We start from the raw sequence: 21,463 nt of genomic DNA on the forward strand, positions 1-21,463 counted from the left end.
TTGAGCATGTATAACTATGTATGTTATTGATCATGATATGTAAATATACGCATGATATATATATAATGCATATATAAAAATACCTGTATCTGTGTTGGTGCAATTTTGCACAGAAGTCAGCTTAAGTCGAATATAAATACAAAATAAAGAATATATCAAATTAAAAGCTAAACAAATGATTAAGATAAATCATTTATGATTTATTAGTTGTACGTTTTCGTATTAATTCTAATATGATACATAAGCAATTAATGTTAAAAAAAGTCATGATCTTCCTATAATTACATCTATCTTCATTCTATATATTATTTTTTTCAAATCAATTAACATTGATGTACATGATGAAGGATTAAAATTCAGTTTTTATATTGTCTTGATTTTAGATATGAAATATATATACATAGATGTAAATAACAATAAAAGTGATTCTTTTATCTTTAGAATAATTGATATTCAAAATCAACACATACACGGATTTATTACTATAGAACTTAATTTTGTGTAAAATTTTAGGAAATTAACAAAACAGGGACAATTTTGAGAATAATGTCAACATTTATTACACAATAACCCATTTATTATTTTTTAATACAATATTTTTTGTAAGAAAATTCAAAACTTGTTTGGGTTAGAATTGATTGGAATGAAACATCTGCATCATTTAAGATGCATCAAATTACAAATAGAATTTTTAGTAACAGCAAATTTCCACTCGAATGAGTTTCATAGGGCTGTATACTTAAAAAATTCTGTCATTATTTAATGCATCTTGTTTGCTAATTTTTAACGGATCGTGAATGAGTTGGAGATGGTATATAATTCATGAATTATACAATGACAGTTCTGTAGTCCTACTAAAAAGCTGTGATAGATCTTAGATTGATATTCACATATGTGGGCTAATTAAAGAAAAGGAAATAACAATCAGTAATCTAAGTCTATACACTACAACATATTAGTATTATTGTAAAGTTAATGTCAAAAGAACGATTAATAAATTTAATAAAAATGAGTAAATATAACTATAATAGATAAAAATAGATTATTTGATAAGACCCTTAGCTCTAAATAAATCTCTCATCAAACCCTTTAAGTACCCAATTTCTCGTTGTAAATCCGTTACTTGATTTTTCAGTTTTTCATTGTATTCAGTGAGCTCACGTTCTTCACCTAATATATCTTTTATTTCTTGCTTTTTTTTCTGCCTGTACCGTGTTGCCGCATTTTTATTTTGTTCTTTTTTTCGAACTTTTTTATCTTCAATTGATGGACGGGAATAAGGTTTCTGACGATTCTTCGTTGAAGCACATGTAGATTGTTTCACACTCTTTTTTTCGGATTCTAAAATCCAATCTGGATCGTCAACGGAATCTTCCGATGAAATGTAGCTACCACCTGAGCTAGTACAAGGACTAGATGGTGGAATATCTTCTGTATACAACCGTACATATTCGTCTACGACAGCTAAGTCATGTGCAACATCCTCCAATGGTACACTTTTTGGATGCCATTGTACAGGTACTTCATTTACATACGATTTTTCCTCTGGAACTGCTATGTCATATATGGGTTGATGATTAGGATATAATGGTTGTACAGGTTGTAAAGTAACAAGTAATTGGGTATCCACATTTAATGGTTTATGTGGTGGAGGCGATTGAGGAGGTGTAAGTGTGGAACTTGATGAAGGGACTATTTGATGACAAGCTTCTACATCTTCCAAAACGGTTTCAAACTCTTGTAAGAGAGTTTGTGTGTCATCATGATGGAGAGGAGCTTTTGGAATTTCATTATATGTTGTTGGTTTGATTTGTCCAGTTTCAGCAACTGAGAGTTCCTCAAAAATAGGTAATTCTATCTTCTCCTCTAACCAATCTGAAAAAGGCTCTGTAAAAAATGAATCATTTTATCAAATACAAATAGATACCATTTAGTTTTGTAATTAATTTATATGTACAAATAAAAAACAGAAACTGGAGAGAACAGATAAAAGTAAATTTGTGTTCTCTTTTTTTACAGATCTGAGTCATAGGAATTTTATATCATCAAAAAAATTGATAGCATATTAAATTTTGATAAATAGTAGTATTTACATAAATTTATTTTATCAAATATATTTGTAATTTTGTGATCAAAATTATTAGAAAAATATGATGAAAGATGTTTCAAGCAAATATATTAACAACTTATTAATCTTCTGAACATGAAAGTAAATAGATAAAAATTGAAAACAATACTTGTGTAACTTGTTAACTTAGGAGTTAACAGTACTTTTACTTGTATCTTGCATAAAGAATAAGTAGGAGTGGTACATTGATGTATATATAATTTCATGGACGTTACTAGTTTAACTAGAAAAACAAGTTCTTGATTTGCAATTTCTTTGGCTTTAACACGACAACCAATACTAATACATTAGTAGCATGGTTATGTAGAGCATAATTGTTATCAAAGATATAATATACTTCTCAGTAATGTCTGAAGGTGTCTTCAAAAATTGAAAAAAAAAAGATCCACTTTTTCTTTGAAATTTAAGTATACAAATTAAATTTGTAAATAAAAAACTCAATGGAAAGTTTTGAGATGTAGCCAGATTCGATTTTCTTTGTTTGTCATATTTCAATTTTCTGGTTCAGTTTCCAGATAAGTAAAATTCGATTGTCAAGGGAAATATCAAAAAAATTTCTACATCAAAACTTAGTCTACAAACAAATCCTATCTCCTAATTCTTCTTGGATCTTGGATCAGAGTCTAACTTTAAATGTTATCTTCATTTAAATACAGAGGGCATGGGGTTAGATAAGAATGTCCTCTTTTTATTGTAAGGAGTTGTTGTAAATATTACTATTTTGCCACTAAAAAATGATAAAATAAAATAACTAAGTAAATTTATTCAAAAATAAATTCTGAAGTTCGATTTCTGGTTTTTAAAATAGCATAAATTATTCTTCACCTTTATATATTACCATGATAAAGTATTAAATGATTTAAAAATATGAATATAAATGATTTAAATATTTGGCATACTTCCTTTTTACGTTATATAATAAATACTAATTTAAATATAAGTCCGAGATTTGAGAAAATGTTGTGTATAATATCAAAAATATATTTTTCCAAATTAAAAAGTTAGTCATCGAAAATAAATTTATAATTATGCGCGGTCAATAACGTTACACATAATGTATAACTAAAGAAATGTTAAGTTATAGACGAATTTAACAATGTAATAATTTCATAACAATTGTTTGTAGACATCGATAGATTCGATCCAATTCTGTTATTCGATTATAAGAACAATGTGGCAACAGCGTTCTGATATGCGTAATAAAGATATTTTTTCATTGGAGCGAATGCTAGAAAGAGAGAGGAAATGAAACAAGCGAAAGGAAACGTACCACTGTAACATATAGCAGCCATTATCACGTGTGTCTGTTTTCGCCTAAATTCTTATTTAAAAGAAAGAAAAGAGGGGGGGTATACATGTGTTATAATTAAATGAAATAAAAAAACTGTTTTTTTAATAAATATGGTGGTTTTCGTTGACGTAAAGCAGCCAAGTCCACCAATGGGACGCGAATCGTACCGATTCAACGTCTTTTTACAAGTTTTTGGGAGTTGACAATGATTTCTCGGTTCCACGTGTAGCGATATGCGAACTGCATGCTATTATACAACATTAGCACACTCCAGCATCGAGAAGCTAGGCCTTTTTCTCCGTTCACTTTTAAAGGTGCCAGTATTGTTAAAATTCCTGTTCTAGACACGAATCTTTTTAACTATTATATGCATATTATCCAGTTTCGTTGGTTGTATTTCTTGTGATCAATTTAAATTATACGATCATGGGATACTACGCACTTCACCAATCACTTGTCATCGATTATCGATCAATATGATCAATTAAAAATCACCATAAACGATGGTTTCAGTCCGACGGAAACTGGTTTGAAATTTAATATTTATCAGTTTATGTAGTTCGGAGTCCCACTATTGATCGAAACAAATATTGTGAGCACGTGCAATAGGCTAACGTATGTTATGAAAAACTCACATTCGAAATAATTTCGATTTTGTCTTTTTCAAATGTATAATGTTTATAGACGTTTAAAACTTAAATACAATACAGTATATGATTCACAATAAAGTATTAAATAGTCAATTTTCTCGGCTGTTCAGATCACTGACATCGTCGACGACTCACGCTTCAAATTATAATGAACGTGACAGATTCTACTACACTGAGAGAGACAGAAATCTTTCTTAACTCGTATAGAAAAACGATTTTTGCCAGACTATTGATAAATATAAAACAATAACAAAATGTATTAAGCTTGTCAAACGATTGAGTATCGATAGGAAATTGACTTGTAACGAAACTAATAGACAGAATCGTACGATCAGCTTGCAATACTGCGAGAGACCACTCCTGCTTATCTTTGGACTTTCCCCTCTGACGCCCCTACTCCAACACCGTTAAAACACACGTCATTCCCCTATCGGCCTTCAACCAAAGCCGTTTGTATAGAGGTTAACCAGTTTGTCCCACTCTCCTTTCCAGAAAAAAAGAAAGGAAAATAAGATACATGGTAGAGGAAGTGAGAAGAACGAAAGCGATAGGAATACATCTACAATGCAGCCGGATAAAACGCTAACATTTAATTTTTATGCTTTAAGTGCACACAATTTTGAAAACTACAGGACACTAGTTTAATAAATGCAATAATTGCAATTATATGGTTTATATATATAAATCAATTAGAAATATTCGTTCTTCACATTCACATATGGTTCATTTTGGACATAGCATATTACAGTAATTTCAGACTTATGTCAATTCTACTTATCTTCAAAGTAATTCAAGCATAAAAAAGTTTAAAATACAATTGAGGAAACATGCATTTTTTAAACCAATATATAGGTCTCTATATAAATATTTTTGCTTGCAAAATACGTGTTTTTTAAGTACATAGTTTGATGTTTATATAAAACAATTTTGTCTTTCCATTATACTTAAAATGAAAGTTGCAGTAGTTTACATTGTACTGATTATAAACTTGGATTAGTAGATTATATTTATGTTTAGAATGTATATAAATCAAAAAAAAATATTGTGATATAGTAACTGATTACAAAAATGAGACGTAAGATATACGAGCAATATGATCCTAAACTTTTAATATTTCTAATTCATTTGTTCATAAATTAATGTGTATAGGCTTATTATAAGGTCATCACAGTTTGTAAGAATTTTATATGAATATTCTTACCTTCTTTAATCCATTCATCTAATTTTTCCAGAAGTTTTGTAGCCACTTGTGCACGAGTAGGATGATCCTCATATGCAGGTGTAGCAACTTCTTTAGTAGGATCTACAGATTTATCATCAAATAAAAACCAATCATCTTCAAATTCATTCGACAGTGTCCCACTAGGGGATACTGGCTCGAACTTCCATAGCCAACTTTCCTGGTCCTGATTGGATGTCATTGTCGTTATAGTCCCAATCAAGATGTGTTAAAAAAAGATGAAAAGAAATTTGTGTCGGCTGTGCGACGTAGCTCAAAATGAGCGCCATATTGGCTCTGAAAATATTAAATATATGTATTAAGGATAATGTAAACAAATACATATGACAAATTGAATAATTCTGTGTTATTGAATGCATTTTGTTCCTTATTAAATATTCCAAGTATGATATAAGGACACACCTTATTATTTGAAATTTGAATTGCAAATTCCAAAACAGAAGAAAGTAAAAACATAATGGAAACATAATGTGAAACATGAAAAATGAATTATTTATTAATCGGAGACTATTAATAAATTACATCATCTATACACGTAATTGTATCGTTTATTCGTTACATAAGTTAAAACAATAAAATACAAAATGTGAGAAAAATGATCAATTATATCTTCATGACGCAACATTAGATCATGTCATCTGGCCAAATTTTTTGATCATGTTTCGTGACTTAATCGTGCCATAACCTGATTTTGGAACGTAATGTGTAATAGTAACGTAACATTGAGGGGAAAAAGATGCATATTAGTTGGTGAAAGGAGTGTTTTTAAGTTTAAGCGATCTATGGTAGTCCCGGACCTCGGGTATGGATACGATCCACAAAATGGCAGACATATCGTACAATGATCCGAATATCGAATACAAAATTAGTTTTTTTTGCATGATAAATATTACTTACTCCATGATTAATTAGTCGTGTCGGCACACTTGCGTGTGCAAGCTGTTTCGTGAACTACTGACTCATCTTGCTCGTGATGCGAAATATAGAAAATATTCAAACGTCTTTCCTTCGTGACACATGGATGGCGAATGAGCGTCTCTTTCGGAGAATTTGACCGCTGAGGTCACGTGATTAGGGAATGCGTACGCAAAGGTGCTCAGTTTGAATCATTTTCATGGATTTTCTGCGCAGGCTATGTCTCTGCGATATCGTATATTTTCTCTTTTTTCTACTTTCTATGCGTATTGTTATAATTACTACCTTGATTTGATAGTATTATAACTCTATATATAATTATTAAAAATTTAGTGGTAGTTTTTAAATGTAATATAAAATACATTATAATTTAAATGTTTTCGTCGTAAATTAAAAGAACTGTGGCTTAATGATTTATAGGACACGTGTTATCTCTCGATAAAATATGTTTACACGTATCTTTTTATATCTTTTATTTTATAGTCATTAAACTTTATTATTCGAAAAAGAAATACGACTTAGTGCAGAGATTGAGATGGCAACTCTTAAGGAAAATGCAACACAAATGGAGAATGAAAGGGATATTTTGCAATACTTAACATAAATAACGAACAGATATTTTCGATATCGAGATGTTTCGAAATACGCGGGAATTTTAATCCTTGACAATGAATTTCATATTCCTCCATGTGATTAGTCAAGTAATTAATAAGAAATCATATCAAATACATGAAATAATGATATTTCTTTGCACTTCGTACATCTTGTACATCGTATATCTATGTATATTAGGACTCAACTTCGTAACAATTATCAAATATACATATACTCTTGACAACTTTTTGACAACTACACGTTGTCTGGTGGTTAGTTACTTCTTTTCTGCTTGAAATAGTCATTCCTTAAAGTCTTATTCATAAACATTCCAAATATTGTTCTTGTTTGTACCGGTAAAAGTAGTACAATGATCTTCTGAATCCCGTGGTTCCAATAGCCTGTACTGGAATTTGTCTTTCCAAGCGTGTTAATCGCATTTTTGGCATATGTCGTCGTACTGGGAACAAAAATACTAGATACCTGTAACGTTATTAATTAATTACAACCATTATCTGCAAATTAATTCACTTATTTTCACTATTTATCTTCGATTTACCTGTAATCGATCGCTGAACGCGTTTATCTTTGTATTTACGAAAAACGGGGTCAAATGCTGTACAGTTATTCCACATTTGGAATATTCGGCTCTGAGCGCCTCAGAAAAGCTTTTGATGTAAATTTTTGTCGCTGCATACACGGTCATTAATGGCAATGGTTGAAATTCCGAACCGGATGATATGTTAACGATAGCGCCTTTTCCACGTTTTTGCATTTGTCCGATGACTATTCGTGTCATTAATGTAGTAGCTCCAACGTTGACATTGATGATATCCCATAATGTGTCTTCTGGGACTTCTCCAACATACATCGGATAACTATACTGCGTACCCACATTGTTTACTACAACGTTGAACTAGGATTATATGTATAACCAGACGAGCATTTTATTTTACGTTAACGACTTCTAACAGATAAATATCATGTTGCGTAAAAAGCAAAATTTATAAACGGATTCATAAATGATTCATAAATGATGAGGATGTCTCAGTTACCTAAGATACCAATTGGAATATCTTTTAGTTGTTTTGCAAGCTTCTCAAAAATTTCTTTGCCTTTGCTGAAATCCGCCACGATCACCTCTACTTTGATCGTCGGATTCTCTTGCATAATTTCATTTTTTGTTTTCTCCAGTTTCTCTAGAGTACGACTGATTAGCACCAGGTTTATTCCTTTTGCAGCCAACTCTTTTGCGTAAGCTTTGCCAATCCCATCGGTGGACCCGGTTACGACTTAAACGAAATATTTCTCAATATTTGACGAATACATACGTTATATATTTGAGTAATTCTTACCTGCCCAATCGCCGAACTTTGCTCGTAGATCAAGTGGTTTCGAGTTAATTATCGGCACGAGGATCTCCCATAGCGCGCCACAAATTCTGCTGACAGAATTTGAAAACGACCACAACACCAGCACAATGATGAATAGCCAGAATACAACTTGTAGCATTTTCCTTTGAAGTAATTATCTCGTTTTATAGTTCCGAACAAAATGATAGGAGGTTGTTGTCTGCAAAACATTTCATGTTCTAATTTAAATAAAATCGAGAAGATTGACTATATCAACTTTTTATACGAGAAAATAATTTCGATGATGATGAAGAATCTTTAAACTATTAGTTTATCAGTTTAAAATATTTTATAATTTATTTTCTATATATAGAATTACAAGCATAATTCGCGTTGTTAATGTGTCATGTTACCTAAATTATTGGACTGTTATATTTCTCGTAAATAAATATGATAGCAATAATATGTTACGACTATGGCATGGTATGATTTTCACAAAATCCCAGTTCTGCTTTTCCTCACTGATTTACTCGATTTTATGCAATATTGCTAACGACAATAATCTCTTTAACTCCCTACGATACTTCGTTTTATTTATTTTTAGGCGATGGTTAGTCAACAAAGACCGAAACGAGACTGAAGCTACTCGTGATAGGTTGACGGTACAAAAGGCGACTGAAGGTTAAACACTTTCTCCAGTTGGTATAAACGACATGACGTGACGGACCAACAGGTGACTATAATTCGCTTCCTTACGTATACGAAGTACAAAATGATAGAATTATTTCTGTTTTACCTTCTCTGGGCGACTATTTATCGTCGACTCACGCTAGAACTGTCGGTAGAAATATGTTTGATCAGAACTCTTGCATTTGTTATGCATCTTATTAATTTTTTATTCTTTGTAATTATTGATCACATGTTATTCGATTGCAACGAATGGAAAATCCTAAATACTAGTAATTAACAAGGTTGAAGTCATTATTGCACCTATTTATATACCTTCAGCGTTAATTTTTTTCACCTTATATACGAAGTGGAAAAAAGAACGAATTGTATATGAAATAGTCAACAATTTATATTATGATTAAGATTATCCTTCTATGATATGTATGTTTTCTATACCATGTAATTTTTCTATGACTATCTCAACGAACTTAGGGAATCTTAATGAAGAGAAATCAAATTTTGCAATATCTACCAGACGAATTCGTGGCAACCCCAGCCTCGGAAAGTGGGTACACAGGTGAATAAAAAGGATCGCCACGTTTGCCAGCGAAGAAACGAGGATGGAACGTAATAGACGCGCGCGCACAGTTTCTTTCACTTCTACAAACTGGCACCACGTTCCATTCTTATGTCAGAGGGGCCTCTGAGTCTAAGCAATAGCTGTTTGTCCATCGTATCGGCTCGACCGTCCGAAGTATTTCATGTCGCGTGTCTACCTCGAAATCTTCGGCGTTTCTAGTGACTTTTCGCGCCACGCGTTTGTCATGGATTAATCAAATTAGATTAAAAAATTTGACTGGATGTGGACTCAGTTAAATGTAGGTCATTTTATCTAAGAGGCAGTTTATCCGCGATATTTTTTGGAACGAATTCCCAAGAATTTTGGGGGGACGTTCGATAAAGTTTTTACGAAGGTGCACGAGCCAGCAAAACATGCCACGTAGATTTTGACAGCGCATGGTCCAATCTGTTGACGCCTAACAGGTAAGTCTCTCTCATCTTTCGACTATTCGAGGACGATGACGCGTGTTCGAATAATTTTCCGGCCCGACTGTTCGCGTGTTCGTGTTGACAGTTAAGCATGACGAACATCGATATCTCGTGGCATCGATAATTTCTATTGATGCAAAAGATAAACGTAAGTATTTATCACTATGGTTCTTAATCACAAGGAGGACTCGCACGATACGGTCAAGAACGAGTTCCAATGTTATTGCATAATGGAATACGAGATTCGATTGGTAACGTCGTTCGATTATTAGACCGCTTTATTGACGTAATGAATTTTTAATGTCTATTATTCAATCCGCAGCATAGTTCACTTTCGTATTTTAGTTTCAACCGATATCATGGTCGAAGGTTATCGAGAGGTTAGCTCATTTATATATTGAATGAGTCTCGTTCGTTCGCCGTTAATCCTTCGTTCATAATTACTTGGATAAGGGAATTTCGAAATAAATCTAACGATAATTGTTAGAATGATTGTAAAAATGTCGTCTATTTGTTTTTCTGTGGTCTTTTCGACGTTAAGAGTCGGCGTTAATAGCTGAAGCGTCACCGATAACTAAGGATCAGTTATAACGGGCATAGTAATTTCATAGCCATGAATATCGATGTCTCCATTCATGAATCCAGAAGGTATTTAGATCAGGATGCTTTTTTGCATGAAACTTGTCAGTTCCCATAGTTGTTATTTTAAACCTTTGTAGGATGTTACAAGTAAAATGATAATATAGAAAGATGCCGTACGATGACAAAATTATCTTGATGAGTGCAAAATATTTAATTTTTGTGCAAAAATTTATTAGCCAGTCTATCGAGTATTTTATTCAATTTTTATGAATACAGTATCATTTTATAATGCTGTCTACTTTTTTATTCCATAGAAAATCGTTACGTAACAGAAATTGATACTCTGTTATCATAATCTATTTTTGAACTTACATACTAACGTTTAATAAATTAATCTAAATTTAATCTTTGCAAAGAAATGGTATCATGGCCTAAAAGGGATATGTATGTATTATAAAATTTTAGAACAGGTCTTCTCTCGAGAGATCGGATGAATTTTTTCTTCGCGGAAAAGTGGTATAGCTTCAAGCCGTTTCGAATTAAACGTAGCCCACTTTCGCAGCTTGTTAAAGAAGTATGCTCTAGATATCTAGATGTCAAATGTACCGTGCGCTGTCCATTCAGAACCGGCTTTAAAGGACTTTAGTTGGAAAAGAATTCGAAACGGTGGCGCTTGACCTGATTATCGTGTCTTTTGGATTCCGGTTACGATATAGATCGTTCTATGCTTCGACTGCATTGATAATTATCGAATGTGTTTAACTTATTTCTTGTTTTCTCTTTCGCAATGGTTAAATAATTCGTTGAGTTTGCGCACGATTTACGAAGAGTGAATGCATGGCTGGAATCGGGAGAATTGACATCAATGACGTTTAATTGAAGTAAGGTGGCTGAGCTGCTGGTATTTCTCAAGCGATTAAAATTGACTCGGCAAAGCATATAACACGATCGCGAAAGCAAACATTTTACGTACCTCAAAATAACATTCTTTCATTCTTTTTTCTTTTTTCTTTCTTGAACGATGTTTTCATACGTAAAAAATTCCGTTTGTAATGGAATGTATTTTTGAACTTTACAGGAACATTTGAACAAATAAAAAAGCTTGATAAATAATTCTATATCAAGATAAATCAATGTCCCGGGTGGACGGAAAGGACGATGACAGAATGCCGTGTCTGGGGGACAGTTCTGTTTCTTATCAATATTTCAAGTTTAATGGTAGATACGAGCGCATTTGGGGGACGCACTTCGACGAACGATGAGAAAAGAAGATCCTTCGAGACGGAGGATTCTGTATACTCTTGGACAGGACCGAACGCCCTGGCGAGATCCGCTTTGGTGGAACGTCAGGAGAGATTACAGTACAATTGCGAGGATATCTTCGAAGACAGAGACTCTCTGAATGAGGATCTGAATCCAGAATCCTTTAGGAATATTCTCGTCGACGAACAACACGAACTTTTATATTGTTACGTTCCCAAGGTACAAATAAATTCTAGATAAAGGAAGCAAGAAAAGGAGTAGGTGATTTTACGAAAATAATATTTCAGCCAAGAATCGAAAGAATTATGGAACCTTTTGATAGGTTCTATTTAAAACATGGGCCGTGGATCTTTTTTAGAAAATGTTCTCACATTATAAGTTTCGATGAGAATAGATAAAGAAAAGTTCTTGAAAAAAAAGTTTTAATTTGGATAGAGCTTATAAAATATAAAAATAAAGATTTTCCTATAACAAGAAGAGATATTTTATTCATCAATATTAAATCAATATTCATTAGTATTAAAAGGTTCTCAATTAGTGTAACAAATACCATCCAATGAATAGTAGTACAACAATATTAACTAATTATTACAGTTATATTCTGAATATTCTGAATATGTTATTTATTTATTTATAATATTTGTTTAAATTCAATTCGATATATTTATTTGTAATGAAAATAACAGTTAGGAAGGTAGGAATGTTACTGAATACATACATGGTATTTACAGATATATATTATCTATATGTATATTATATTATAGAATTGCTATGTATTTCAGATTATTTACATTATAAAAAAGTCTTATCTAGCTAAGAATAATAATTCTTGACAAATCCTCTTTTCTGCTCAGTACTTATTATGAAATTTTTAATTACTTATATTATGATTTTCATACCTTTTATTCAATAAACATATGGATAATAATTATTATTATTTAATAAAATTGGTACTATTATTAAATATAATTAGTACTAAATAGTTTATTAGCTTTATTTATCTTATGGATCTTTTTTAATACACGGTTTAAAATAACTTGTTACCATGGAACTTTTATTATACACATTCAAAAATATACATTCCATTAGAACATTTTTTAAAGAAGCTTCTAAGGGTAACATGTCTTTCCATTAAAACTCCACGGGAACAGATATTATCTTAAACGAAACATATAAGTTTGAGTAGAATTTTTTTTAAAAACGAAAGATAACTCTTTATTTCGACCCTTGATTTCAACAGATTCATAATGTTCAGCAAAATATCACATATTTCGTTCTTAAACATAACTAATAATAATATATTTTCCTGATCTTTAACAAAAAGCTTGATTTCTCTACAATACTTCCAATAATGTCGTTCTTCAAACATATTAAGTAAGTAACTGGAAATTGTATAGCAGAGCGTTTTACAACTCGTACACGATCATTACGGACGTTATCTGTTATATTATTGTCGTTCTTTTGTTTCATTCTAAATCGACGGATTCGTGTATCAGGTTGCGTGCACGAACTGGAAACGAGTTCTGATGGTGGCCACGGGGAAATGGCCAGGTAATGATCCTATGGAAATACCTGCTGATCAGGCGCATTCTCCAGGTACCTTTCAAAGGCTCACCAACTATACCTTGTCCGAAATAGAACGAATGTTGGCGACTTACGACAAGCTGATCGTCGTCAGGCATCCTTTGGAAAGGTTGCTGTCCGCCTATAGAAACAAGCTGGAGGCGAAACACGAGAAGAGTTCGAGATACTTCCAAACTCGTTTTGGGAAGAAGATTATCAGGGTATCGCTTGATTTTTGTTCCTTTTTCCCTCTTGTCTCGCAGGAGAGAGATATCAAAGGAATTACAGTGAGAACGTTCTTTCTTGCAGAGGTACAGACAAAACGCCACTGTAGAATCGCTGAGAAATGGTGATGACGTGACATTTAGAGAGTTTGTACAGTTCGTCACAGATGATTCGTCGAATGAGACACGAAACGAGCACTGGAAGCCAATTTACGAGCTCTGTCATCCATGCCTGGTTAATTATAATCTCGTCAGCAAGTACGAGAGCTTAGTTGAGGATGCCACAGAAGTTTTGGAACGGATGGGAGTCGAGTCAGTCAAGTAAGCGTTTACTTTATCCTTGTTTAGATCCGATATAGATGAGCGAATTTTTTCATGCTAGTATTTCACGCGGTTATTGCACGCGAGAATATTTCACGCATAAACATAACACGCATGATTATTTTACGAGAGAGCATTACACGCGCTAGCATTCCACATTTATTCCAGCAATCTATTGGATTATATAAGAAAATATATATACTTTTTAGGTGTTTATTTGTAGAATTCAATTTCTAGCTAGAAATATATGCGATATTTATTGCAGCAATATCGCGTAGTTGGCGCAATCAAAGTGTCCGACTATGAATGTTCATTCCTTTCAAAGAAATATTCCTACTTAATCCATTACTTTCTATTTCGTTGCTACGTGTATATTGTTCTTTGATCAACACGCGAAACAAAATCGGTCGTTTGCATCGATCCTTTTGATTCTGATTAATAAAAATTAATTATTTTTATAGTTTCCCAACAAAACCAGTGAACAGTGAGCCAACCGCGAAGAAACTAGAAAAGTATTATTCTACGTTGACGTACAAGCAACTTCGAAAGTTGGCAGATTTGTACAAATTAGACCTAAGGCTGTTCGATTATTCACTGGAGGACGTGTTGGGATTCTCGTTGGCATGACTGAATTTTCATCGAGGATTTTTGTGAATAATACGCTTCAAATTATGAATAGAGATGCGCTAACGGTTAAATAGTTTGGTATTTGTTTGTTTCCATGTGTTCTGTTCTCAATATATGCAAGCATAACCAGTTCGCGTACGATCATTTCCATCGTATTTATGCTCGTAGTTATTAATTAATCAATTGAGTCAAAGAGAACAATGCTCAAGCAGCATCGAACCGGTCGTTTCACAAATCTTTAAGGTAGCCGCTAGTCGAGCACAGAGATCTTTTTCCTCCTTTGTCATTGTTCTTATTTTTAAATCGCGCGGAAGCTCCCGTGCCAAGAATTTAAGGATAAAAAACCGGTTGATAGATTGTTTGTGCCATTGAAACAACTGTTGATAATTACTTTCGAGAATGATCTTCTTCGTGTTTATAGGTATTAAATATCCGGATGTTATTGATGCAAATGTCGCCTTACCTATGTAGACACTTAACAGAAGATCTTGTGGATTGTGCCTTAAGCAAACCTGTAACAGAATTCCCGCCATATTTGTGTACCTACGTATGTTAGTAATAAGGATATAAAAATTGTACGACACACATTCCTATAATTAATCAATTTTATAGCGTATACTATAAGTTACCACCCAAGCCTTTCTTTTTACCGATACACTACTGTAATTCCATCGCGAGCGAAATAAAGAAATATTTTATAAAATTGTGTAATGTCCTACTTACTATACATAAATACACGTGGTAAGACTAAAGTGTAGTATTGGTCTGTATTTGATAATTTGTTGATTGATAACTTGAGAAATATTAAGAAATAAAGAAATCGATGAATTAGGTGTGTCTCTGGCAAATATTACGTAAATAGCTGTCCGAAGTTTAGATCGGACCTGTTCGCGAGCTTTGTCCATTATAAGGTTAATGTTTGATTTTCAAGTTAAAATTAGCCGAAGGTCTGGAAATGATGAACGATGTTAGCGTACATTAGCTAAAGAGGAACTGCTCTGCGTAGCTTAATCAAATGTTAAAACTACGCGAACGGGGTTTCGTCGGAGGTTAAAATAGCCCTAGCCATCAATCAAATCGAAAGACTCCTCTCTACTAAACGCTATTACTCAAGAAAGATCGATTAGAAATTCTCTTTATCTTTTCCATTATCTTTGTTCTCTTTAAGAGATTGCTATAATTTTGGAAGAAAATAATAGATTGTCGCGTTGGAATATTTTTGTGAATCATCAATGTTTTTCTTTTTTTACGGAAAAAGTTTTATATTTTTGCTATACTTCGTCACGTGGGAAATACCGTGGCGCCAGCACGTGAATTCTGTCAACATTCCAAGTTCGACGCGTGGGCGGGAGTAAGTTTTGCTTAAAAATAAGAGTTGATTCCTTTTGGTCTCTAGTATATAGTTAAATGACATCGACCGTTTCTTGCGACGTGTTATAATTAAATTAACGCACCGACGGTGTACGGCTGGTTTGTGTTGTATTGGCCGTAACGCTGATACGCACGTTTACGCACTTGCCATTTACGTTGCGAGCCCTATTTAATACATCAAACCATTAGAGCCATCTGTAACTTGTACAGAGATAAAATCAGTAAGAGTGATTCATTGATAAATCATTCAATAAAGAAAAAGAAATAAGCAGAATGTTTTGTACGTAGAACTGTGGATAAATCTGTATCTTCATTGCTTCTAACATTTTTTCTCAAAAGGTGTATGAAAGGTATATAAAACACTTTAAATCAAATATTTCTTAGAAAAGTTCAAAATTTGAGATATTAGAGACAATGTAATTTATGACGTATTTTAATGCTTCAGGTTTGGTTAATTTCTCACATTGCCATGATGCCTCTAAGAGACCGTTGACTCTTAACGATTCGTGATCGTCACCCAGATGACCTTGAACCCTCAAATATCTTTACGTCGATGATGATCATGAATCGATTCGGAATATTTTCCACCGAAGTTGTATCCGATATTCACGATGCTTAATATAACTCGAGGTGGCGGAACTCGTTGGTTTCTCACCAGTAAAAGACGGTGGTGGGACCTCGGCCTACCAATCCTGGATCAGATGTTATAAGGGAAGGTGCAACGTGTCGGTATCCGCGATCGAACTGGTGGGGATTTCACACGGTTCCTGGAGGAATTTCGGGATCTTCATTGTATCGTGAATCCTGCGTTGAGTGATCTAGTCGGAGATCGTACGCAAAGTGGCGCGGTGCTTGGTTATTCGTCTCGATCGTTTTCAGATTTCATCGTCTGACTCCAACGTTTCCGGTAATCAGCCGAATCTTTCAGTCGTCGAGCGAATTTTTGAGGGTTTCGTGATCTTTTTTCGAACTTTCGTTTAATCGATCGATTGACGGAAGAGGCGCCAGAAGGAATAAAAAAGAAATATTCAACACGGCGATTAATATTTTGGGTATTAATATTTTGAGTATATGTATATGTGATTACACCTGATATTGATTTTTCTTTAGTGTCGTGAATCATCCTCTGTGAATGCCGAAAAATGCCACAGGCAGCCCACGAAACGAAAAACATCTTAACCACGTACTTTATATTGATCCTCTTGCTGATTTGCCTCTGGTTGTTGTACTCGGGATTATTTTAACTCTAGAATACATTCCTCGCCATGGTAAGTTCGCTTGTGATTATCCCTTGTAGACAATTGCTACGTAACGCCTGCTTCCTATTGTAGTGATCATTGAAGTCTCCGCAACAATGGTGCATTCTGCTACTTTACAACAAAATCTCTGCTTCATAATAAAGTGTTGTATATTATCATTTTTATTTTTGTTGATTTTAGGAGTGAAGTAAGAAGCACGAAGTACCACACACGTTCGTCGATAACCAGATATCCTTGATAGATCTACGATTACTCAGGATATGCCAGATACCAGTTTTTCCTTCATCCAATTAATGACTGCTCCCTCTCCGCGTCGCATTTGCGACGATACCTGTTTCAAAATGAAGGAGACAAGCGTAATCCACTTAAGCTCTTTCAACGTTCTCTATGAGTTTCATGTTCGTCTACCCTTTTTCCCCACGATTTTATGTATTTCACGGACACGATAATTGGACGTCAAAGAGATAGTTCTATTTCTAATAAAAGGAATAGCCAAATTTAAGGTGGTTTCGTCAGAAACAGGGGCGTGACTGTACTAGTACGATGATCAAAGGGACCCGTATATGTTTCTCTCGTAAATTTGAAAAATTGTGCCACACAGGGACGACTATTGGGGCTGGTTACACACGTGGAAACGCGTTCGCCCGATGGCGAGCCAAACTCCGTGTGTAAATGTTGGAAACCAAATAAAGGGGGAAGAAATACCCGGCTGAAAAATCGAGGAAAAAATATCGAGTGCTCGCGCGTAGATAGAAAACATCTTGGGGTATACGTACGATGGTTAAGAAATACGTGGGTGTTAAGTCGAAAATAGCAACCGATGGTTCCAGCTCTTTTCGTCGCTACACGACGGTGGTAACACGTCCAATGTACAGAAAACTAAATCGGTATTTTCGATAGCACTTCCGAAAATAGACGATATGAACACATCTCACCTATCCTGAATATTTCCACGGTATGAACACGTCCACGCGATACTGACCGAATTTCCACGGTTATTGTGCAACTTATTCGCTGTTACTTGTCGTGGATCGTGTTACCGATTCTGCCGTCGATTTCGAGTGTCTCGAATATTTTTACTTATAAATAGAATACCCTTAAGGAATGTTAATCGCCTTCCCTTCCTTCAATGTATCACAACGAGAAACATTATCCTCCACCTTTCCTGTTCTTCCGCCATCGAATAAACGTACATTTTCCTATCTCTCGTCGCATAATTTTACAGAACTTTCCACGGCCGTTCTAGATCGCTTTCAAAACGTTCCTATCGTATTACACGGCCACGACAAGAATTAATTACGCTGGCAGGCAACGGGGGAAGCGTGACTTCCGGTTTCGACACGGATCGAGACAAGTACGCTGCACCGAGACAGCAATTAACCATCCTCGCACGTAATTCAGGAATTCGTAGTTCTTGAGTCTGTTGATTAAAGGTCTGTCCGACCAAGTGACATAACCACGAGGATAGAACATCAAAGCGAAAACACGGCGTGGCAAATATTTTTACTGGTCGATGGGTGGTAAACGTTGCCTCCGTTGGCGTTCCAGTAATCGCTCGAAATAGATCTAATTGCTCCAGATTCTCGCTGACTACGTGTGCTGGCCTGAGTTACACAATAAACCGCGTGTGGAATCCAAGTAACGAATCGTTCGGTCAAATTATTAGCCTGCGGTATCGGAAAAATCCACAGTTTCGATACAAAAGTATTCTCGCAGGGAGAGAGAACGTTGCTAGATCTGTTCGAGGAATTTATTGAGATTTAATAAACACGTCGGCGACCGTTTACATAGATCTCGTTGGTTGTGTGGTCTGATTGAACCTCGTGCCTCTTACGCGCGAAGATTGCGCGACAATATAGGTAAACGAAGTAAACGATCTCCACGACGCTGAGGAAGCTGCATCCAAGGAACAAGCTAAAGATTCCACCGACTGATGCTGAAACGTGAAATAGCTTTTAAAGAAACTTATCTTAATGACGAAATGACAAGAATGTTTAAGCTCGGTACCTAAGAGATAAGTTTCGTCGGCGGCTGATAGAGTTAGCAGCATCTGGAAAGTTTGCGAATACATGTAAACTTTAATCGCAGCACCTTTGTCCGTCGTATTCCTGAAAGTAAATGTGCTCGAAATGAAAAGAAATGTCTAACTTAAAATTTAGAGAATAAATCAATAAATGCGAATTTAACTCACGGCAAGCTGGCTTTCGTCAGAGATATCAAATTAGGGGAATTATCGTAGTTCATGTTCTCGCACGGAGTTCTACAAGAGCAGGTGAAATTCTCGTTCTGTATGTCTTTCACGATACCTATCAATTTCGCATTTCTCTGGATGCACGGCAAATGTTCTATCTCGCAACGCTAAAAATCGATCGAATTGTAATTTTGAAGTTCGCGTTAAATATCTTTTTACGATAACAGAATGTGTTTACTGAGATGTTGTAGGATTCAGCTATGTTGTCATAGATGAATGGTAAGCATCCGCATAGCCGTATCATAGCCTTGACTCTACAATTTGCGTAACAATTCGAGTAGCGATAAACAGAAAAATATTCCAAAGTGTTCTGATCCTCCGCTATGCATACGGGGACTAACTGTTTCTCCTTATTACGATGTTGAAGTCCTGCTGGCTTTTGAATGAGTTCCGGTTTTATGGCGATCTGCAATTCAACGATAATGCATTCTAGTAATCTCTATCTGTTTTATATCGAATAAATTACCTCCAACTCATGGTTCACTTGCAAGGTGTACATATTAGTATTAAGACCAGGATAATCCATTCTGTGATGTATCAATACCTGGTAAGAAAAAAAGGGGCGTGAGTAAATTAATATTTTTTTAAATTCGACTTAATCGATCGTTCCGCGAAGTCGTTTTTCCGTACCATCATGCCATTACTATTCACGACTCTCGTGGAACTACGCATGTCGTCTTGGGTGATCATGAACATTTCTTTATTGAACACGAGCTTTAAGCCGCTCCACAGTCCAAAATCAGCGGAACTCAAAGGCTTCGGTTTTGGTTGTCCCCTTTATATTATCCAGAAAGAAATGATCTTGGTTACATTAATTAAACGAAAGAAATCATTCTAGTTATATTAATATAATTTCTCGGACTTCTAGGATATTATCGAGATACTTGCTTCTGGGATCCTACGTAATTCTCAAGAAGATAGTTAAAGGAGCAACATAGTCCGTAAGAACTATACGAATGTTTAATGGATTTAGTACAATCTATGCGCTCCGTACTCCACCAACACGATTCGAACATGTCCTCGCAATTGATTAGAGTTTTCACGAATCTCGCCACGCTCCACTTATTGGCATCCAAAAATTCTTTTAATTTGTCCATTTGTTTAAACTCTTTATTCATGTACGGATGAGTTATAAGATGTCCGTAGCTGTATTCAATTTGAAATTATTTCATCTATATTTCTTGATGTTTTTTGATAATTTTACTTGATATATATACGCACTTCAACATCTCTAACGCGAGTTCTCTGCTCACGTTCTCGGGTAAGATAGAGTTCTCTAAAATGGCCAGGCGTTTCTTCAGAGGAATTGGTATAGATGGACAAATGGTTACAGCAGGAAATGGCGCGCGGAATATCGGGGCATCGAAGGTTTGTATGTACGTGTTGGTCGGATTCTCGTTGTAACGACGCAAAAATTGCATTAACATCAAGCTCAAACCTGAAACGAGACGCGCGTTTAATCGCGTGTACCTTTTTAGATGATGTACCTCGAAGGAATGACAAGTACAGACGAAACAAGTTAATATGGTAAAGGCCCACAGGATCTTCCCAAGAACTCCGACTTCTATATTCGTTTTACCGAAATATTGCAAACCATGTACAGAAGTGCTCTCCAGATAATCTGTTAAAACTTCTCGTGGTGTTGGACTTTTTTCCTCTTTCTTTGTTGATTCGGTTACATCCTTCGTGAGATCTGATTTGACGTTCACATTAATTTTAGCAATTGATTGTCTTAGAATCGTGTCATTATGCTTTGTATCGAGATATAAGAAGTTCTGATTTTGGTTGTTGAATATTTTCGACATGGTTATCGTGGTACTTTTACGGTTTAACAAGCTTTCTGGGTATGTTCCTTGATTGTTGCTTTAGTGACGTTCACGAAGCGATACTGATTCTTGAAATGCAGAATAATGCGTTTTATCATAGCTCGACAGGATCGCGTGTCTGGTGTTCATGTAAATTATTCACTATCTATTTGAAAATTTAATAGAACATGTACGGTGTGGATGCTTACCGATCTTATCGCAATTAATGACACACTAAAATATCGAATTTGTACTCTGTTCAAGGTTCAAATAGCGATACCTATTATCTTCAGGAATAACCAGTTGAA

General features: G+C 34.7%; 4 protein-coding genes and 1 long non-coding RNA gene across 14 annotated transcripts; 2 read left to right on the top strand and 3 right to left on the bottom strand.

The window, feature by feature from the left end:
- Window positions 1-535: 535 nt before the first annotated feature.
- crc (bZIP transcription factor crc) lies at window positions 536-6,367 on the bottom strand. Of its 2 annotated transcripts, XM_069111620.1 has the most exons (3): window positions 6,207-6,367; window positions 5,271-5,585; window positions 536-1,887 (listed from the first exon to the last, which is right to left on the bottom strand). In XM_069111620.1, the coding sequence occupies exons 2-3, from the start codon at window positions 5,488-5,490 to the stop codon at window positions 1,043-1,045; spliced, it is 1,065 nt and encodes a 354-aa protein (XP_068967721.1). In that variant the 5' UTR covers window positions 5,491-5,585; window positions 6,207-6,367; the 3' UTR covers window positions 536-1,042. The 2 variants fall into 2 exon arrangements, with proteins under 2 accessions (XP_068967721.1, XP_068967722.1); XM_069111621.1 differs by lacking the exons at window positions 5,271-5,585; window positions 6,207-6,367 and adding an exon at window positions 3,399-4,383.
- Window positions 6,368-6,945: 578 nt separating this feature from the next.
- On the bottom strand, window positions 6,946-9,504 carry LOC138179146 (inactive hydroxysteroid dehydrogenase-like protein 1). Of its 4 annotated transcripts, none has more exons than XM_069111625.1 (6): window positions 9,372-9,504; window positions 8,967-9,005; window positions 8,174-8,390; window positions 7,874-8,110; window positions 7,378-7,721; window positions 6,946-7,301 (listed from the first exon to the last, which is right to left on the bottom strand). In XM_069111625.1, exons 3-6 carry the CDS (start codon window positions 8,328-8,330, stop codon window positions 7,092-7,094), a joined length of 948 nt encoding a protein of 315 aa, XP_068967726.1. In that variant the 5' UTR covers window positions 8,331-8,390; window positions 8,967-9,005; window positions 9,372-9,504; the 3' UTR covers window positions 6,946-7,091. The 4 variants fall into 4 exon arrangements, with proteins under 4 accessions (XP_068967726.1, XP_068967728.1, XP_068967729.1 ...); XM_069111627.1 differs by having other exon boundaries at window positions 8,927-9,005; XM_069111628.1 differs by lacking the exon at window positions 8,967-9,005 and having other exon boundaries at window positions 9,372-9,485.
- Window positions 9,505-9,540: 36 nt separating this feature from the next.
- On the top strand, window positions 9,541-15,172 carry LOC138179144 (carbohydrate sulfotransferase 11). Of its 3 annotated transcripts, XM_069111624.1 has the most exons (6): window positions 9,541-9,883; window positions 11,550-11,953; window positions 13,231-13,285; window positions 13,373-13,518; window positions 13,607-13,842; window positions 14,304-15,172. In XM_069111624.1, the coding sequence occupies exons 2-6, from the start codon at window positions 11,630-11,632 to the stop codon at window positions 14,467-14,469; spliced, it is 927 nt and encodes a 308-aa protein (XP_068967725.1). In that variant the 5' UTR covers window positions 9,541-9,883; window positions 11,550-11,629; the 3' UTR covers window positions 14,470-15,172. The 3 variants fall into 3 exon arrangements, with proteins under 3 accessions (XP_068967725.1, XP_068967723.1, XP_068967724.1); XM_069111622.1 differs by having other exon boundaries at window positions 9,544-9,883; window positions 13,231-13,518; XM_069111623.1 differs by lacking the exon at window positions 9,541-9,883 and adding an exon at window positions 10,877-11,352 and having other exon boundaries at window positions 13,231-13,518.
- A 933-nt stretch (window positions 15,173-16,105) lies between these two features.
- LOC138178690 (uncharacterized) lies at window positions 16,106-17,601 on the top strand. Its single transcript, XR_011172783.1, has 4 exons — window positions 16,106-16,190; window positions 16,286-16,892; window positions 16,951-17,108; window positions 17,280-17,601. It is a non-coding gene; the product is annotated as an uncharacterized LOC138178690 (long non-coding RNA).
- A 258-nt stretch (window positions 17,602-17,859) lies between these two features.
- Window positions 17,860-21,455, bottom strand: LOC138178688 (sodium channel protein Nach). 4 transcript variants are annotated; one of them, XM_069110814.1, is made up of 9 exons: window positions 21,365-21,455; window positions 20,572-21,244; window positions 20,239-20,496; window positions 19,981-20,125; window positions 19,817-19,894; window positions 19,529-19,756; window positions 19,291-19,457; window positions 19,107-19,207; window positions 17,860-19,035 (listed from the first exon to the last, which is right to left on the bottom strand). In XM_069110814.1, the coding sequence occupies exons 2-9, from the start codon at window positions 21,153-21,155 to the stop codon at window positions 18,860-18,862; spliced, it is 1,737 nt and encodes a 578-aa protein (XP_068966915.1). In that variant the 5' UTR covers window positions 21,156-21,244; window positions 21,365-21,455; the 3' UTR covers window positions 17,860-18,859. The 4 variants fall into 4 exon arrangements, with proteins under 4 accessions (XP_068966915.1, XP_068966916.1, XP_068966917.1 ...); XM_069110815.1 differs by having other exon boundaries at window positions 20,572-21,294; window positions 21,365-21,449; XM_069110816.1 differs by having other exon boundaries at window positions 20,572-20,788; window positions 20,858-21,372.
- Window positions 21,456-21,463: the final 8 nt, after the last annotated feature.

This window comes from Bombus flavifrons, chromosome 4 (assembly GCF_040668555.2).
Source record: "Bombus flavifrons isolate JBK064 chromosome 4, iyBomFlav1_principal, whole genome shotgun sequence".
Lineage (NCBI taxonomy): Eukaryota > Metazoa > Arthropoda > Insecta > Hymenoptera > Apidae > Bombus > Bombus flavifrons.

Bases quoted from the DNA above. Each gene is read 5' to 3' on its own strand.
- crc (XM_069111620.1), bottom strand. From the start codon at position 5,490: ATGACATCCAATCAGGACCAGGAAAGTTGGCTATGGAAGTTCGAGCCA. The intron at 1,888-5,270 runs GTAAGAATATTC...CATTTTTTACAG, and splicing joins AGATGAATGGATTAAAGAAG to AGCCTTTTTCAGATTGGTTA.
- LOC138178688 (XM_069110814.1), bottom strand. From the start codon at position 21,155: ATGTCGAAAATATTCAACAACCAAAATCAGAACTTCTTATATCTCGAT. The intron at 20,126-20,238 runs GCAAGTATCTCG...GATAATATAAAG, and splicing joins AATTACGTAGGATCCCAGAA to GGGACAACCAAAACCGAAGC. The intron at 19,757-19,816 runs GTAATTTATTCG...GTTGAATTGCAG, and splicing joins AAGTGAACCATGAGTTGGAG to ATCGCCATAAAACCGGAACT.
- LOC138179144 (XM_069111622.1), top strand. From the start codon at position 11,630: ATGACAGAATGCCGTGTCTGGGGGACAGTTCTGTTTCTTATCAATATT. The intron at 11,954-13,230 runs GTACAAATAAAT...TTCGTGTATCAG, and splicing joins TATATTGTTACGTTCCCAAG to GTTGCGTGCACGAACTGGAA. The intron at 13,843-14,303 runs GTAAGCGTTTAC...TTATTTTTATAG, and splicing joins ATGGGAGTCGAGTCAGTCAA to TTTCCCAACAAAACCAGTGA.
- LOC138179146 (XM_069111625.1), bottom strand. From the start codon at position 8,330: ATGCTACAAGTTGTATTCTGGCTATTCATCATTGTGCTGGTGTTGTGG. The intron at 8,111-8,173 runs GTAAGAATTACT...ATTTCGTTTAAG, and splicing joins AAAGTTCGGCGATTGGGCAG to TCGTAACCGGGTCCACCGAT. The intron at 7,302-7,377 runs GTAAATCGAAGA...ATAACGTTACAG, and splicing joins CGTTCAGCGATCGATTACAG to GTATCTAGTATTTTTGTTCC.